General features: G+C 48.8%; 2 protein-coding genes across 5 annotated transcripts in view; both read right to left on the reverse strand.

Moving 5' to 3' along the window:
- ALDH2 (aldehyde dehydrogenase 2 family member) overlaps positions 1–5,718 on the reverse strand; it is a 35,852-nt gene extending 30,134 nt beyond the window's left edge. The window contains exon 1 of the mRNA XM_061602559.1: positions 5,442–5,718. Coding sequence (XP_061458543.1) covers positions 5,442–5,576 — 135 coding nt within the window. The 5' untranslated portion in view covers positions 5,577–5,718. The remainder of the gene's footprint in view (positions 1–5,441) is intronic.
- A 3,286-nt stretch (positions 5,719–9,004) lies between these two features.
- The window catches only part of ACAD10 (acyl-CoA dehydrogenase family member 10), a 36,123-nt gene continuing 28,440 nt past the window's right edge, over positions 9,005–16,687 (reverse strand). For all 4 annotated transcript variants that reach the window (XM_061603491.1, XM_061603490.1, XM_061603492.1 and 1 more), the window contains 6 exons: positions 15,529–15,619; positions 13,298–13,456; positions 12,712–12,884; positions 11,242–11,385; positions 10,341–10,418; positions 9,005–9,811 (listed from right to left, as the gene is read on the reverse strand). In XM_061603491.1, the coding sequence (XP_061459475.1) occupies positions 9,677–9,811; positions 10,341–10,418; positions 11,242–11,385; positions 12,712–12,884; positions 13,298–13,456; positions 15,529–15,619 (780 nt within the window). In that variant the 3' untranslated portion in view covers positions 9,005–9,676. The remainder of the gene's footprint in view (positions 9,812–10,340; positions 10,419–11,241; positions 11,386–12,711; positions 12,885–13,297; positions 13,457–15,528; positions 15,620–16,687) is intronic.

The following is a 16,687-nucleotide window of genomic DNA, read 5'->3' on the forward strand; positions in this document are numbered from 1 at the left end:
CAGACTCTTATTATATGACTATGGCTATGACAGCAAGATTATTATGGAATACTGATAATGGAAGATTGGACACTGAAATTACTGGACTTAACAGGACTATTGAAGATGGAAGATGGAATTAATAGGGATAATGGAATAATGGCTATTGAAATTATTGGACCTAACAGATTTTGATGAGATGGATTAATCGATATGTTTATTTGGACTATGGTTATGACAATAAGATTATTATTATTATTAACGAGATGGATTAATCGACATGTTTATTTGGAGAAAAATTGATAGATATATTTCTTAAAGAATTGAAACCTCTCTTTGACTTTTTGTGGAAAGAATAAAGTAATGTTTATGAGATTTGATGATTAATTAAGATAACTACTGGAGGAAAGTCATTTTATAATATAATTTAAGAGACAGGATTGTTATATATTGTAGACCTACAACTGATTTGATCTGCGACAAATGGGAAGTCAACATTTTATTTTTTTGTTTAATCATTTTTGTTTTGTTTTGTTTTTTGTCTTTGAATGTTTTATGATTTTGTTTTGTATGTTTTATGAAAATTTGAATAAAAATTATTGTAAAAAAAAAACAAAAGACGATGGGGAAATGGCAACTAGCGCTTACCCCTTTGCTACTAAAGCGGATTGACTAGAGATGTGAAGGCTTGGGGGGAAAACAGAAAAATTCAGGGGGGAAATGGTTTTTTCCATTTTTTTCTGAAGCCTTTTTTGTCTTTTTTTCTGAGAAATTGGGAAAATTGAAAAAAATGAAGAAAAAATTGATTATGGAATGCTTTATTTTAGCATGATGAATAAAATGTTTCATTGAATCTTGGTCCCCCCTTTTCTCAGTTCTTTTTATGGGAATGGATGCTTTATGTCTGCTTGACACTGTGGAGGACTAGAGGAGACATAAATAATTTTTTTTATTATTAATGTTGATGGTTTCTTCTGGTTTTTTAAAATTGTTTTTTGCCTGCTCCTCATACACTGGCAAACAAAAGAGGTTCCTTACAGTTCAGGAGCTTGTAGATCCATTTGTTACAAAAAAAAGTAAAATTTTTAAAAAGTAAATTCAATTTGTAACAATTGTTTGAAAAAGCATACTTTTAATATACCAAATGTGATACTTTTATGCCAAACCAACTTGTACATAATTACATTTGATGTTCCTAAAGTAACAAGGTGACTTTCAATCTGTAAAAAGTGCTAATATTGCATTTTTTCAATTTTTTCTGAATATTTCAGAAAAAAATGAGTTTTTTTCCCATGGCTTCAAAATTTCTGGAAATTTTATATATCTAAGCTTGATGTTTGGCAGGCTCTAACAGCGAGCCGCAAGGAAGAAGGGCAGCTTCAGAGAGAAGCCAGCTTCCCCTTCTAACTGCAGAGCAAAAGCCAAACTTTTACTGATCTGGGGCTGTAAACCGAGAGGTCAGGGAGGAATGCCAAGTGTTATGCAACTTTCTGCTTCGCAAAACTCACTGCACTTTCAGTCTCAGGATAAAACTTCTCCTTACGAAGAATAAGGATGAAGTATCGGGAAGTCTTTGGTGATGAAGAAGGAAGCAGGACAGAGTTTCTGAACTTAGTAGCCTTCCCCACCTGGCGCCCTCCAGAAGTTTTGGACTACAGCTCCCCAGGTCCCAGCTAGACCCAGAAGAGGAACATGACGCCAATTCACTGGGCCCACACTTTTCTTAATATCGTACACCTGTATCGTGTCTCCCTGTCAGTCTTTTTTGGCTGACTGGCATTGAACAATGTTGAGACTAGGGAAGATCAAAATGGAAAGCCTTCACCAGCCTCTAGACCAGGGGTCAGAAACTCAGGTCTGGGGACCAAATGCTGCCTCCAGGCCCTGCCCCTCACTGGCCCTGCTGCATGCCTTCCTGGGGTGCTTTTGCATGGCCAGACGTGTCTTTGCAGGTGATACCTCTTGCTTGTCTGTACATGGCAGAGGCGGGGATCACGTGGTCCTCCAGATGTTGCTGAACTACATCTCCCAAAATCCCTGATCGCTGGCCAAGCTGGCTGGGGCTGATGGGAGATGGAGACTAACAGCATCTGGAAGGCCACAGGTTCCTCACCCCAGCATAGAAGCTACAGATATTTTTTCTTTTTTGGGTGTGTGTGTGTTACATAGAAACCTCTGACTTGCATACGGGTGGAACGCAACCTATTATACAAAAAAGAGTCAGATCCATTGCTCCACCCACTTTAGCCTCTGGCCCTGCCCATCAGTAGCATGTGGCCCCTACAAAGTTGGCCATGAGGGCCTCAAGCTGAAAAAGGTCCTCCACACCCGCTCTAGACAGAGATGGTCCACTGGGGCTAATCCAGTAAGCTAGGCCCCACAAGCAGGTTGAGAACGCAACCCTTCTCTTTATGACTGATGTCCTGACTGTGAGTGTCGCGGCATTTGATACGAAAAGAGCGCCACTCATGCACAAGAGGGCGGTACCAGGCTGGCAGAAGTAGTAAAAATCTTTAGGGGAATAAACCCCCAAAGGGAAGAAACCTCCCAAGATAGGATTGAGACCCACTCAATGACTACACAACACTGACTGACTGACTAGGGAGTGTAGGCTGGAACAGAGGGCCTTTCTCGTGGTGATGCCCCATTTCTACAACGCCTTCTCTTGCACCAACATTGTATAGTCTTTATAATACCATTTTCAATTCGGCAACACCGTTAATTTTTATAATCAAAAGCCCTGGGCTCCTTCTGGAAGGAAGGGCGGAATATAAATTTAATAAATGGCAAATAAGTAAATGAATAAGGATACATGCCTGCTTTACAGAAAAGTTTCCTTCTTGCTGGTTTTGCACTGGGTTAAAATAGTTTTAGCTGTGGTGTTTTACACACACACACACACACACACACGTTATTTTACAACTGGTTTTGGCATTTCATTATACTTGCATTGTATATTTCAATGTCTCTGAAACCATCCAAAGAACTTGGTTACATGGGCAGAAGTCAAATTTAATAAATAAAATATATTTATTTAACAAAAAACATGTATACCACTTACTTGATTAAAAAAACAACCTCTATGCAATTTACAAAGCAGAATAAGACTGAATGGAACAGTAACAAGAAGCATTCTACACTGTAACATTTTGTTGCAGATCTCATTTGTTAGAATGAACTGATGAAGCATGCATCCTCTAGAAACGCCTGGAGGCGTAGGAGAAATGGAAAGTCCTCCTATCACTATACCCAGAAAAAGCAAAACAGACTGTGATCAATATTCAGAAGGGCCTGTTGAGACCTGGGTTCTTATTTTAAAAAGGACCAGCAGTCACCAATCTGGCAGGGACAAATGGATGCATGGATTATCTCCTCCCCGTAAAAGAAACAAGTTTGTGCTGGCTTGCTGTAAAAAAAAGAATTAGCCACAAATTGGGCAAGGATCAGAGTGCAGACATCTCTCCAAGCGCCCTATTAGCAATTCCTAAGGCAACACAGAAAAGTCGTTGTACAGGATAGTCTGACTGCATTTCTAAGGGCAGGTACCATCAGTAAGAACACTTTTTTTAAAAAAACATGTCAGATTAGAAAAAAATGGTCAAAGAAATGAGACCACACCCTTCAGAGGCCTCTGGCAGTTTAATAAAGGAAAGACAGATTACTTGTAGATAATTAAGACTTAAATAGTTTTATATAAGTAGTTCACACATTTGGAGGCTTATTTTTGCTCTCCTTACATTTCCTATGACAAACCCACACACTCTCAGCATCAGTTTTGCAAGGCACTGTGCCAGATGTGGGAGCATGCGATGCCTGGTTGGAAGCCTCACATTTTGCCCTTGATCAGCCACCAGCAACCTGGTGCCCTCCAGATGTTTTGGACTACAACTCCCATAATCCCCAGCCAGCACAGCTATGCTGGCTGGAGCTGGTGGGAATCATAGTCCAAATCATCTGGATGGCATCAGGTTGAGGAAGGCATGGCTCTTGCAGCTGGAAATAACAAGGCTGAAAGACAGCACCTCTCAGTGATCTGGGGCAGGATCCCAACAGTCTCCCGAATAACTCTTGCTGGAGATCTACAAACTGAAGCCTGCAAGGTCACAAAATTTCACAGGAACAAGCAGGATCCCTCCTGAGCAGCGAAACCCCCCACCAAGTTAAGTTTCTAGGGAGTGGCTAATCATTCCTTCTATTTCCAAAATACAGGGGTGAGTGTGGATCCTTACGCAGCTATAACCTTACCATCTAAACACAAGAGGGCTTGGGGAACCCCAAGACTCGGAGGAGTACAAACAATACTTAGGAAACAAAACTTTCTTAAAAGGGGGCACCCCAAAAAAGTCTACTGAGGACTGAGCATGGAATTGAAGGCTGGCTGACTGTTAACGCCAACTGAATGCTGTGGCAGAAATGGAAAATTGGATAAGGGGACATAATTGAGTATCCTGGGAAAAAGGCACAGTTGTAGCCCTCCGCACCGCAACATTTTGCTACAGGTGCCACTTAAAAAAAAATTATACCCTATGACTCAAAAGCCCTAATTCTAGAGGCATCTGCGGCTGAGATAGTTGAGTATGTGCATGTGCGCTATGGACTGCGGCTGTTCAGAGAACTCTGTGCATGCTCACAGTCACTCCCTCTCCTTCATTACTATTTCACAACCCTGAGGGTGTGTAGGTGTGCGTTGTCGGTGGAATTCTGGGACACCCAGTGTCCTTCCTACTTGCAACCAGCCTTGAAAACAGCTGGAGGGAAAGTCTCCAGAAGACAAAAGGTTGATTACCAAGTGCACTCCAGCCCTAATTTTCCTCCCTCTCTCTTTAATTAAGTAGCCACCATATATGAACAAGCCATATTTTATGTTCCTTAGCTCATATAAGAAAACGACAGAACAAAAGAGATAAACCTGGGTCTGGCCGAGATCGGGGCTTAAATCCCATGCGGGCGGAGGCAGCTCCACTGCCGATTCTTTTTAGAAAGCTGGCTAACATCGGGGGGGCGCGGGGCTCGTGGATTTAATTAAAGATTTCCCCAACCATCGTAACTTCAACACTGCTCGTGTTGCTCCTTCCCTGCCCCCCCAAATCCCTGACGCATGGAGACGGTGTGGTTTTCTCAGTGCAGAAATAAATGCATTCTGCACCTGCTCAGGGGCACTTCTGTCTGTGCCCGGGGTTGAAAAGAAAGCGCACAGCTAAAAGTCCTGCTAAAGAAATCAAATAAGTTTTTTGGGGGGGAGGGGGTGCTTTCTAATTTCTGGAGATTGCCGGGGGTGCGCGCGCGTCGGAGGCTCGAGCAACTCGCGGACACTCAACGGCGAAGGCGGGGCAAGAGAGAGAATGCACTCTGTGTATGCTCGAGGAGCCCCCGGGAAGCCGGGCTTGCAAGAGGGAAGGCGCCCCAGCGGCTCCGGCCTGCCGAGTCCGACCGCCACGCTTCTCGGCCGCCACCTCCCTTACTTTGTCGTAGGTGATCTCCGGCCGCGGGTTGGGCGCAGGGACAGCGGCGGCGGACCAGGCTCTGCAGGAGAGGCGGATGGCCGGCGCCGCCCGGGGCAGCAGCCGGCAGGGACTCCGCACCGCCGCTTGCAACATTTCACCCTTTCTCCTCTTCCTTTCTCCAACGTGAACGACGAGCCTGGCTGTTCCCGCGACTGCAAAAACAGAAATAGGCCTCGAGGGCCCGCCCTCCGTTGCTCCCTTCGCGGCAGGGGGAGTGACCGCGACCCGGCCCCAGCCCTCTCGCTCCAGTAGCGGGGAGGGAGACAGAGAAAGGCCCGCCCACGAAGCGAATTCATGCCTGGTGGGTCGAAGTCAGGCGGGTTCATTCACACGTTACGCGGAGCGCGCGCTCCTGTGTGCGTGTTCTAACCGTAGCCGCCTGGGGCGTCTTCGGAACCTGCCGCCCTCGGGCGAAATACGCGCCGTGTGCTTTCCCCGCCGAACGGAACGCGCTGCAAAGCAGCTTTTTTTGCTGGTTCACACGTGCAAAGCATTCCACGAGCGCGTGCAGAGTCGCACCCGAGCCAGGCATCACGACCACACACGTCCAGTAGAAATTCAAGTGGTAAAGCTCCCCTTCCTCACAGCACCTCCTTCACCCTAAGACAGGGGTGGGGAACCTCAGTCCCAAAGGGCCAAATGCAGCCGTCCAGGCCTCTTTCTTTGGCCCTGGGAACCCTTTGCCAGGCCACACCCCTCACGGGCTCCACACCAGGAGCGTCTCTGCCTGGCTAGCAAACGCCCTTGTACTCTTGGCATTGCTTCTTGCTTATCTGGATGCAGGACAGAGAGGGGTGCGTGAACAGTAGTGTAGGAGCATATTCAAAAGCGCAGGGTCCCTTCATGATCGTCACAGCCACTACCACCCTTTTTTGCTGTGGGGTTTGAGAATGAGATCCTTGTTAATGCCTTCTCCCACAACAAACATCCCTAGGTCCCAATAAGGGTGAAAGGGGAGAGTGTTAGCTACTGAAAAGAGTCTTCTCCGTAGCTGACTCACCTTTCACTCTGATTGGTTCCAATCAGCAGGAAAGGACAAAAAAGCATGTTAGAAGACTCTTCTCAGTGACTAACACACTCCCCCTTTGTGCTGATTGGCTCATGAGATGCTGGAGAAATAGGGTCTCTGCTCCCAAAAAAGGAAAGGGTTTCAGACCTCCCGAGACCTTGGACCCGTGTGTGTGAGCCGTGTGGAGAAACCAGCTTATTGTATACAGGTAATATTTACATTCGTTGCTCTGCCCTCTTTTGCTTCTGGCCACACCCACCAACAACTGGCATGTGGCCCTCGGGAGGTTGCCTGGGAGGGAATGTGGCCCTCAGGCTGAAAAATGTTCCCCACTTCTGCCCTAAGACATGCTGCTTTGGATTTTTTGGGGAGGGTGAGGGGTGCTGTTGCCTGAATCAGCAACAAAAGCTTTATTGTCAATGACAACTGTGCAGGGACCAGAGCGAGGCTGCTCTCCTTAACGTCACTTCCATCAATCATGTGACGGCCGGACCTTTGCCGCCCTGAAGCAGCTGCAGCACCTAGGCCAGGAATGGGGAATCTGTTGTGGCCATCCAGGTGCTGTTGGACCCCACCTCCCATCAGCCCCACCCTGCCGGGCCACAGGTCAGGGAGTCGGGAGTCCAGCAGACTGCCACAGCTGGAGGTTCCTCCCCAGGCCGCCTGGTTTGAGGGGGAGAGGAGGCGGTTGCAGCTTTGCAGGCAGAGAGTTCCTTCCCTTCCACTACATATCCTTTTTTGTGTGCCAAAGCAGAGACACACCATCTTTATTTGGGCCAACCATTGCAAACATCATCCCAAGTGTTTATAAAGGTTCGCACACCCAAGAGAGAAGACACAATGCCAGGGGGAAGGGCTGTGGCTCAGCAACTGCTTTGCATGCAGAAGGTCCCGGGTCCAATCCCTGCCGTCCCCAGGGAGGGCCCCTCCAGACACCCTGCAGAGCCGCTGCCAGCCAGAGTGGGCAGTACTGAGCAAGATAGCCCGCTGATCTGAATCGGAAGGCAGCTTGCGGGGTTCCTACAGGATAGAGGCGGGGGGCGGGGAACCTGTGGCCCTTCAGCTGTTGTTGGGAGCCCTGCAGCACCCAGCACCCCTGAGCATGCTGGCTGGGGCTAACAGAAGCTGGAGGGCAGGAACATCTGGCAGGCCACAAATTCCCCAGCCCCGGCCCGGACACATTAGAATGGCAGGTGTCGACTGCCCTGACGGATCACATAAGGGAAAGGCAGCACTAGAGAGCGAAGTTTCCAGACAGATAACATTTGAGTCAGACAAGACCCTTCTCACAAGTTGGGTTTTTTGAGGGGGAAAGGAAAATATCAAGAGGGGAGAGATGAGAGCTGTGCCAGTTCATTAAGCCTCCTCTGCCGGTTGCGGCCTTGCCTAGCCTGGTGCCCACCACGTGTTTTGGACTACAACTCCCAGCAGCTCCAGCCAGAACCGGGTTGTTGAAATTCAAGTGAGCAGCAATTGATGGGTATCATTAGTGTTGCTGGGGAAAAAATGCCTAGTTTATGCACAGGTGAAGAGCCAGTGGAAGTAGGGATGGGGTGATAAATAACCCCCTCAACCCCCCCCCCCAGAACTGGAACTAGACTGCCTTCAAGTTGATCCCGACTTATGGGATTTCATGGTAAGCGGTATTCAGAGGGGGTTGACCATTGCCTCCCTCTGAGGCTAGCCCTCCCCAGCTGGCCAGGGCCTGCTCAGCTTGCTGCAGCTGCACAAGCCGGCCCCTTCCTTGTCCGCAACTGCCAGCTGGGGGGTGACTGGGCTCCTTGGGACTCTGCAGCTTGCCCACACACATAACCCCTGATCACATAATCACTGTGGGGTGATCTTTAGCTGGCCCTTGACACCCAGGAGACACGAGCGGGGATTTGAACTCACAGACTCTGGACTCCCAGCCAGGCTCTCCTCCCCACTGTGCTATACCAGCTGTCCCCAAAAAAAACCACAACACCACAGATGTCACAAACTGCTCACCAAAAAAATACACTAACCTGCTTCCACACCAGCAGTGACTGCAGATATAGAATGGGACATTTTTACTTCTTATCCATGGATGGTAGGGGGAAATCTGGATTACAATGTTTTAAAGTACAGGCTGGCACTTTGATGGCGATGTCATGGGGAATGCTTAGTGCTAGGAACACCAAATCTACAATCCACTCTCACCTGGAAGCACCCTATACCAGGTGTGGGGAGCCTTGGGCCCTCCAGATGTTGCTGAACTCCCACAGGCCCCAGCAAAGGCGGCCAAAGAGCCAGGGACAATGGGAGTTGTGGTTCGGCAACATCTGGAAGGCCACAGGTCCCCTACCCTGTAACCACCAAGCATGTGCTTTCTGTGTCACTAGCACCAAAGTGCAGCTCTGTCTTGTGTGAAATGAATGCGCCGTCTTCATTCCTGCAATGAGCAGCCTCGGAGAAAACAGGCAGAAGGAAAAGGCTGGGCCAGCCCCTCCCCGCTTTCAGAATCTGGACACAAAACTTGTTTGTAACTACATTCCACAGCAGAAAGAAAGGCAGAAAGGCTCTGCTTTTTATGCAACCGTTCCATAGTACATTGAAGAATCAACATTTCTCTTGTGATTTCCATCTTTTCCGTTAACCCCTCAGTGGATTACAGTAGGAATAACAAAGTGCCAAATCCCCACAAAGCACAGCAAACCCTGAAGTGCAGCTGGTTGATGACCTCTCTGCTAGAGTCCCCTGGGGTTACCCGGCCACATTATCTCTATCCTATGGACCCCCCACGGTAGATGCAAGCTGTGTGAGAGGTAACAGTGGTTTGCTTGTATCCAACACGCCCGTCTTAACACCTCACAAAATGAAGAAGGGTCCAGCTGCCCTGGATCTCTGGGTGCTCCCCAAGCAGGTCTTCAACAGAGTATCCAAGAAGCAGTTGAGGGCAGCTGCGAATCTTGGCTGGCTTTTTAGCCCACGGCTGTGGCCAGCACTAGCCGCTGGCTTGTCCATTTTCTTTTTTTGCATTCCATAATCAGCTGTGCTCAGTAATCAGCTGCAGTGGCTCAGAAAGCAAGCAACACACTGAACTTGCAAAACAGCCCAGGTCGATCCACGCCTCCTCCCCCCCCCGTCCCCAAAATTGCAGCGTGGATGTCCTTTCCTCAGCTCCAGCTGCTGGAACCTTGGGCGGCTCCTGGATGTGGCCGAGCTAGTGCTTCAGTTCCAATTTGGCGATGGCTGCCCGGTGGACTTCGTCGGGACCGTCAGCCAGGCGGAGGGCCCGTGCCCAGGCAAAGAACTGGGCGAGGGGCTGGTCGTTGCTGAGTCCTGCTGCCCCAAAGGCCTGCGAGAATGTGGGGGAGGGGGAAGGCAGGGAGCAGAGATAAAGCACAGTGTTGTTCTTAAAAGCATGCATGACCCCGCTGTATTGCAAGGATCTGCGCAATGGATTAGATCCCGAGGCTAAGCCAAAAAAAGCAAGAGTGGGCGGAAATACAATCCAGGCAAAAATGGAGAAAGGAGACAGGAAGCCACACTCTAGCCCAGGAGTCGCAAAGATGGTGCCTTCCAGCCACTTTGGACTCCCAGCTCCCGTGAGTTCCAGCATGGCCAACGGTCAGGGGTGATCAGAACTGGAGCCCAACAATATCTGGAGGCCGTGTTGGTTGGTCCTGGCGCATTACATCGTAAACCATCTTACCTTTTATAAACGAGGATGGGGCACATGCACTCCTCCAGACATTGCTCAGTCCCAACTTCCATCAGCGCCCCACCCCCATCCCAGGGCAGTGAGTTGGAGTTCAACAGCATCTGGAGGGCTGCAGGCTCCCCCCTCCCCTCCCCCCAGTGCTAGCCTAAGAAGCAGCACTCACCTGGATAGCTCGGTCGATGACACGCAGTGCCATCCTTGGAGCCACCACTTTGATCATGGCGATCTCAAGAGCCGCTTCCTGGATGGGGTTGAGAAAAAACAAAATGGCAGCCAGCTCTTTATTGGGACTTCCCCGTGTACGTAAGGAGAGCCCTCCTGCCTGCCATTCTTCCCACCAAAGCACTTTGATGCCACCTCTTGTAAAAGGACTGTGGTAAACTTAATTTGGAAAAGAGCCATAGTGGGCTGGGGAGGGGCCAACCCTCCTACCACATGGGGGGGACACACAGGGGCAGCCTCCACTCCTGGCTCCTCACAGCATGAGCCTGCCCTTGGATGGAGTTACAGACGCAGAACCAAAGGGAGAAACGGGTGCCAGGATAAGGAAAGGAAAACAAAAAAAACACCACCCCAGGCACTTTCACAATCCAACTCCAATAACTGTGTAGCTGAGGGGAGAGGACCATCCACGTGTTGAAAGACTACAATTCCCATCATCCCTGACCGTGGCCATGCTGGTTGGGGCTGATGGGAGTTGGAGTCCAACAACAGGGCTCCTACTGGGAGGAAGGGCAGGATATAAATCACATAATAAATAAACATACATACATCTGGAGGGCCACAGGTTCCCCCATTCTAGGCAAAGATAAAGCCCTTGGTTTCCCCTTGCAGACCCACAGCCACTCCAGCTTGCGTCTCCGGCGCCCTCCCCTTCAGTCCTCAGTGCTCCAGTTCCAATTCCTCCTGACCCACCCCGTTCTTGAGCAACTTTTCCATGAGAAGGGCCTTGGTGTGCAAAGTGGAAACCCCACATCTCTGCCGAGGGGAAAAGTGAGGAGAATGATGCCATGTATTTCTCCATAGCTGTGATTCAATGGCCCCTGGGATCTTTGAGCACATACCTTATTCCCAACAGTGTCCATAAGGTGGGCTGCCTTCAGGACTAGGAGCCGGGCCTGCTCAATCTCAACACGGGACTCGGCGATGTCTGCCCTGATGGTGCCCTGCTCTGCTAAGGGCTTTCCAAAGGCTACGCGGGACGCCACCTGCCAAGAAGGGCATCTGACTGAAGGTTTCATGCCAAACTACCCAGGGGCAGTTTTGCCAGCAGCTGTCTGATCTCTTTGGAGCCCTCTTCTGCCCCCACGCCCTTCAGGCTGTATATAAAACTCAGGTCCCCAGCATCTCTCAAGAAAGGATCTCAGGGACCAGAGTAGAGCATGCCCTGTCTTGACTCAGTGTAACCCAGCTTCTGTCCTTAATAGCTCAATTCCTGTCATTATGATGGGGGGGGAAGGATGGAGGGGGACCCTGTGTGTGCACATGTAATGCGTGCTTCGTGTCACCCCAATTTTGCTGCCACCCCATTCTTAACTGCTCTGTACGACAGAACGGAAACCATTAAAACCTGAGCATGACCCCATTATAGGTGCTTTTTAGTCATGCTAGTGTGTGACAACTTGAGGTAGTTCATAGGGCGGCAAGCACACTCTTGACCAGGGCTGGTTGTAGGGAGAATGTTGACTCCCACTTTACAACGGCTTCACAGGCTGCCAGACAGGAGCGCAGGAAGCTGCCTTATTCCAAGAGAGACCATTGGTCCATCTAGTTCAGCGCTGTCTACACTGATGGGCAGAGGCTCTCCAGGGTGTCAGGCAGGAGTCTCTCCCAACCCTGCTGGGGATTGAACCTGGGACCTTCTGCATGCAAGGCAGATGCTCCACCACTGGGCTACGGCCATTCCGAGTGTGCCAATCAAGGCACACTTCTAAGCGCTGGGTGTTGTGACTGACAAAGCTGTATGTGACTGTAATGAAGTTATTGGAAAAACTCTGTTTTTCCATATGAGCCTGCATAGCTTTTAAAATCCTTGGGAGTATGTCTTGCCAACATCTGAAGCATGTTTGGTGGGAACCCAAAAGAGGGCCTTCTGGGAGGCTGCTCCTAGGCTCTAGAACTCCTTGTGAACGGAGGGCTACTGGGCTGTGGGCACCTGCTTTGCATCCAAGAGGTCCCAGGTTCAATCTCCAGGTAGATCTGAGAGAGACTCCTACCCTGACGAGCGAAGACAAGACTGAGCTAAATGGACCAATAGTCTGGCTTGGCAAGGCAGCTTCTTGTGAGCTTCCACCAGCAGGCAAAGATGTTTTTATTCAGACAAGCTTTCACCTTGATAAGCTGACTTGTTATGGTCACAGTAAATATGTTGTCTTACAAAGGTCACACTTTCTAGTGCTTGGAGAAAAGGGAGCACAAAAGGATATTGTGCTGGATAAGGGAGTGCAATAACAGACAGACATGACAGGGATCCAAAAGGCAGAAGAACTAATTCAAGAGAATCCCAAGTTCACGTGCCACATGGTGTTGCTCACCCGCTCCTTCATGAGAGCCAGTGCTCCTTCTGCAAAGCCAATCAGCCGCATGCAGTGGTGTATCCTTCCTGGGCCCAGCCTCCCCTGGGCGATTTCAAACCCTCGGCCAGGACCCAACAGGAGATTCTCTTGGGGCACACACACGTTGTCAAAAGCAATCTCCCCGTGGCCAGCTGGAAAGAGAGAGAAGTGGGAAGTTCTCAGTGGAGGGAATCCCAGCTGCTGCTGGCTAGCAAATTCATTCCCAACCTGCTTCTCCTCAAACTGCCTCACAATTTGCGTGGACCAACAGGCTTTGTTTCAGTGACTTGGGTTGATCAGGAGCCCATTTAAGGCTGATTAACACCAACCCTTTAGCATGGACACATCTTGCTGAAGTGAACAAGAGCTATGCAAAACTTGATCTGTACATAAGAGGTCCTTTACGGGGTATCCCCTGGTGCGGTTGGCAACTGGTGAGAGAGTCTTTACACTGGTGGTGCCCAATCCATGGAACGTCCTAAACCCAGAGAGGCCCAACATGGGCCATTCTTCCTTCCCTGGAAGCCCTTCAGGGAAGACCCTAAACAAAGCCATTCTGCCTTACCTGGAGCATCATCCAAGCCATACACGCTGAGGGGCCGGATAACTGTGATCCCAGGAGTATCCATAGGGACCAGCAGCATCGACTGTTGCTTGTGCCTCTGGGCGGTGGGGTCGGTCTTGCCCATAAAGATGCAGAGCTGGCAACGAGGATCCAGGGAACCTGGGGGGTGTGTGTGTGTGAGAAGAGAGGTCTGGGCAGAGCTTGGAAAAGTTACTTTTTTAAACTACAACTCCCATCAGCCCCAGCCACCTTGGCCACTGGATTGGGCTGATGGGAGTTGTAGTTCAAAAAAGTAACTTTTCCAAGCTCTCGGTCTGGGTAGGGGCAGCTGCTGATCTCCCCTCCTGCCCATGTTGTTCCCTCTCAAACTGCATTGTCATGGACAGCACTACAGATGCTTAGCAGTAAATGTAGAAATTCTCTATTTGGGTACAGTGCATGACATCAAGGTGTGCATTAGTACAGTAGGGCCACACTCATACAGCGGGTTACGTTCTGGACCCCCGCTGAACAGTGAAAACCGCTGAAAAGCGGAACTCATTGAAGAATTGTGCATGACGCCCAAAAAATGCCGTAAAAGCGGAACAAGTGCCATATGAATGGGGCTTTAGTCTAATTGTGTCTAATTGAGACGGCTGCATTAGCGAAGCACTGTAAAGCGGGGCCCTACTGTACTGTGTTCCATCAGGATGCAGCGACTCCCCCATGAGGAAACGCTGTAGCATTTGGGGCTTTTTAGTTTAGAGAAAAGACGAGTCGGAAGAGACATGGCCGAAATGCCATTTATGCATGGCATTAAGAAAGTCAATAGAAAAAGGTTTCTCTCTCTCTCTCATAACACTAGAATGAAGCTGAATGTTGTAAGATTCAGGGCAGACCAGAAGAAAGTGCTTCTTTACACAGCACATAGTTAAACTATGGAAATCACTCCCGCAGAAAGCAGTGATTGGCCACCAACCTGGATGGCTTTGAAACAGGGTTAGACAAATTCATGGAGGATTTGGCTATCAAGAGCTGCTAGTCACGATGGCCATGCCGTGCGTCTGCATTCCAAGGCATTACGCTTTTGAATAGCGGTTGCTGGAAGCCACAGTGCGTGTGGGGAGTGCTCTTTTCACTCAGGTCCTCCTTGTGGGCCTCCCTTGGGCATCCAGTTGAGCTATTATTTATTTATTTAAGGTATATTGCCTTTCACCAAAAAGGGTCACAGGTTGGTTTAAAACAAACAAACACCAAGGTAAAACAAAAAGATGATACATAATAATCAAGAACATTAAAAATTCCCACAAAATGCATGAACAACATAATTAGCAGCATGGTAACTTAAAAAATGACTTCACCCATCAGCCTCTAAAAGCCTGATAAAAAAGGTGAGTTGTTACCTGGCATCTAATTGCATACAAAGTGGAGGAGAGAAGCACTTCAGTGGGAAAGTCATTCCACAGACATGGAGCCACCACCACCAAGGCCCTTCCACGGGCCCCTGCACTACATGCCTCATTTAATGCAGAGACCAGAAGGAGACCCTAATGTGCTGATCTTAATGCATGGGCAAGTTGAAAATGGGAGAAGGTATTCTCTCAGATTATCCCCAACATCCCGAGAGGTCTCTAAAGGGCTAAGGTCTACAGAACCCTCCGCTATCAGCAGCCCTCCTCCTTGCCCCCCCCCAGGCAAACTTCAGCCACAATATAAATGGGCCTGCAGCTAAGACTGGATGTTGAGTTATCCAGTTATTTTGCTTGGAGCCGATTAATTCCCACGATTCAATTCTGTAGAGCACAGAACATGGTCCCCAAGCTCCCAGTATCCCCCTAGCTCAGCCTTTCCCAAGTAGCAGGCCACCAGATGTTGTTGGACCACAACTCCCATCAGCCTCAGCCAGCGTTGCCAAAGGTCAGGAAAGATGGGAATTGTGGCCTACTAGTTGGGAAAGGCTGCTCTATCTGCTCTGCTGCCAGGCCTCTTCCTGCTTGCAGCCTCTGTGCTTCTACTGAGAGGTTCTTTCTGGCAGTGTCTTACAGGCAAGAGAGGAAATCTGGATTGAGAACATTTCCCAGATGCCCATCATTCCTCCCTGCAGGCCACGAACAGAACCTTCAGCTGTTGAACAAGGAAAATATTGAGCCCTTTAGAGGCCCACTCTGCCCCTTATCCATGCCACACCTCAGCATCCCGGCTGCAGGAAGGCTAGCCCTTGTGCCGAACACAAGGGAGATGGTGCAACATACCAGATATCCACCATTTGCGCCCGTTCAGGACGTAGGTGTCTTTTTCCTTGACAATGGAAGCTTCAATGTTGGTGGCATCAGAGGAAGCAACCTAAGAAAAATAACACGTCATTTTAGAGGGAAGACAGACGTAAGTTCATTTATTTATCTGCTGTTTTTATACCCGACCCTTCCTCCAACCAGAGCACAGGGCGGCTACCAAGGTGAATTGAGTAAAACAAGGCAATGCAGCAATGAAACCACAGTTAAAGCCACCGAGCCATACGCAAATGCTAACGAAGAGGAGCAGTGAGAAACATCGCTGGTACCACCTGCTGAAAGCCCATTTGGCCCAAATGCATGGCTTGGTACTGTTCAGAACTGTAGGCCCAGTTCTGTGGAACTACCTCCCACCCAGCTGAAATCAAACAGGACCCCTCCCTGTTGAACTTCATGCACTTGACAAAGACCTTTCTATTTCAGCAGGCACTTTAAGGAAGCTCCTATTTATGGAACTGATGTTTTTAACCTGTGTTTTTGTTAATTTTAAAAACCATATTATTTGGACTGATAGATTGTTTTATTGATTGTTGTGTAAGCTGCTTTGTGACTATCTATGATGAAAAGTGGTGTATACGCATTGGAAATAATAAATAATAATTTTGTCTGTGATCCATAAGCCTGGAGCAGAGCTTGGAAAAGTTACGTTTTTGAACTACAACTCCCATCAGCCCAATCCAGTGGCCATGCTGGCTGGGGCTGATGGGAGTTGTAGTTTTTTAAAAAGTAACTTTTCCAAGCTCTGGCCTGGAGAAATAAAAATGTCCTTAGCTTGAATGGGAGCCACAGAGCCATTTGGAAGTGCCCCCACCACATTCAGTACAAACATACCTTTTCCTCTGTGGATTCATGCTCTGAGGAGAAGGGGAGGGAAAACAATTCTGCAAGTTTGAAGCAGAAGCTGAATGAGGAAAGTACAGATTGGCTAGTGTCCATGTTATCACCAGAACTCCTTTCCCCTGATCCCCAGAGCAGTTTTATTTTAATTTCTTACTTTAAAGCATTATACCTGGCTTTCTCCCCTCCATGAAAAAAGTTGCTTAAAGCGGCTTACAAATATAAAAGCAACAACGACCCAAGCATTAAAACACAAATGATCAGAAAATAAACAGCAGCAAAC

This window comes from Rhineura floridana, chromosome 19, assembly GCF_030035675.1.
Source record: "Rhineura floridana isolate rRhiFlo1 chromosome 19, rRhiFlo1.hap2, whole genome shotgun sequence".
In the NCBI taxonomy this organism is placed as follows: Eukaryota; Metazoa; Chordata; class Lepidosauria; order Squamata; family Rhineuridae; genus Rhineura; species Rhineura floridana.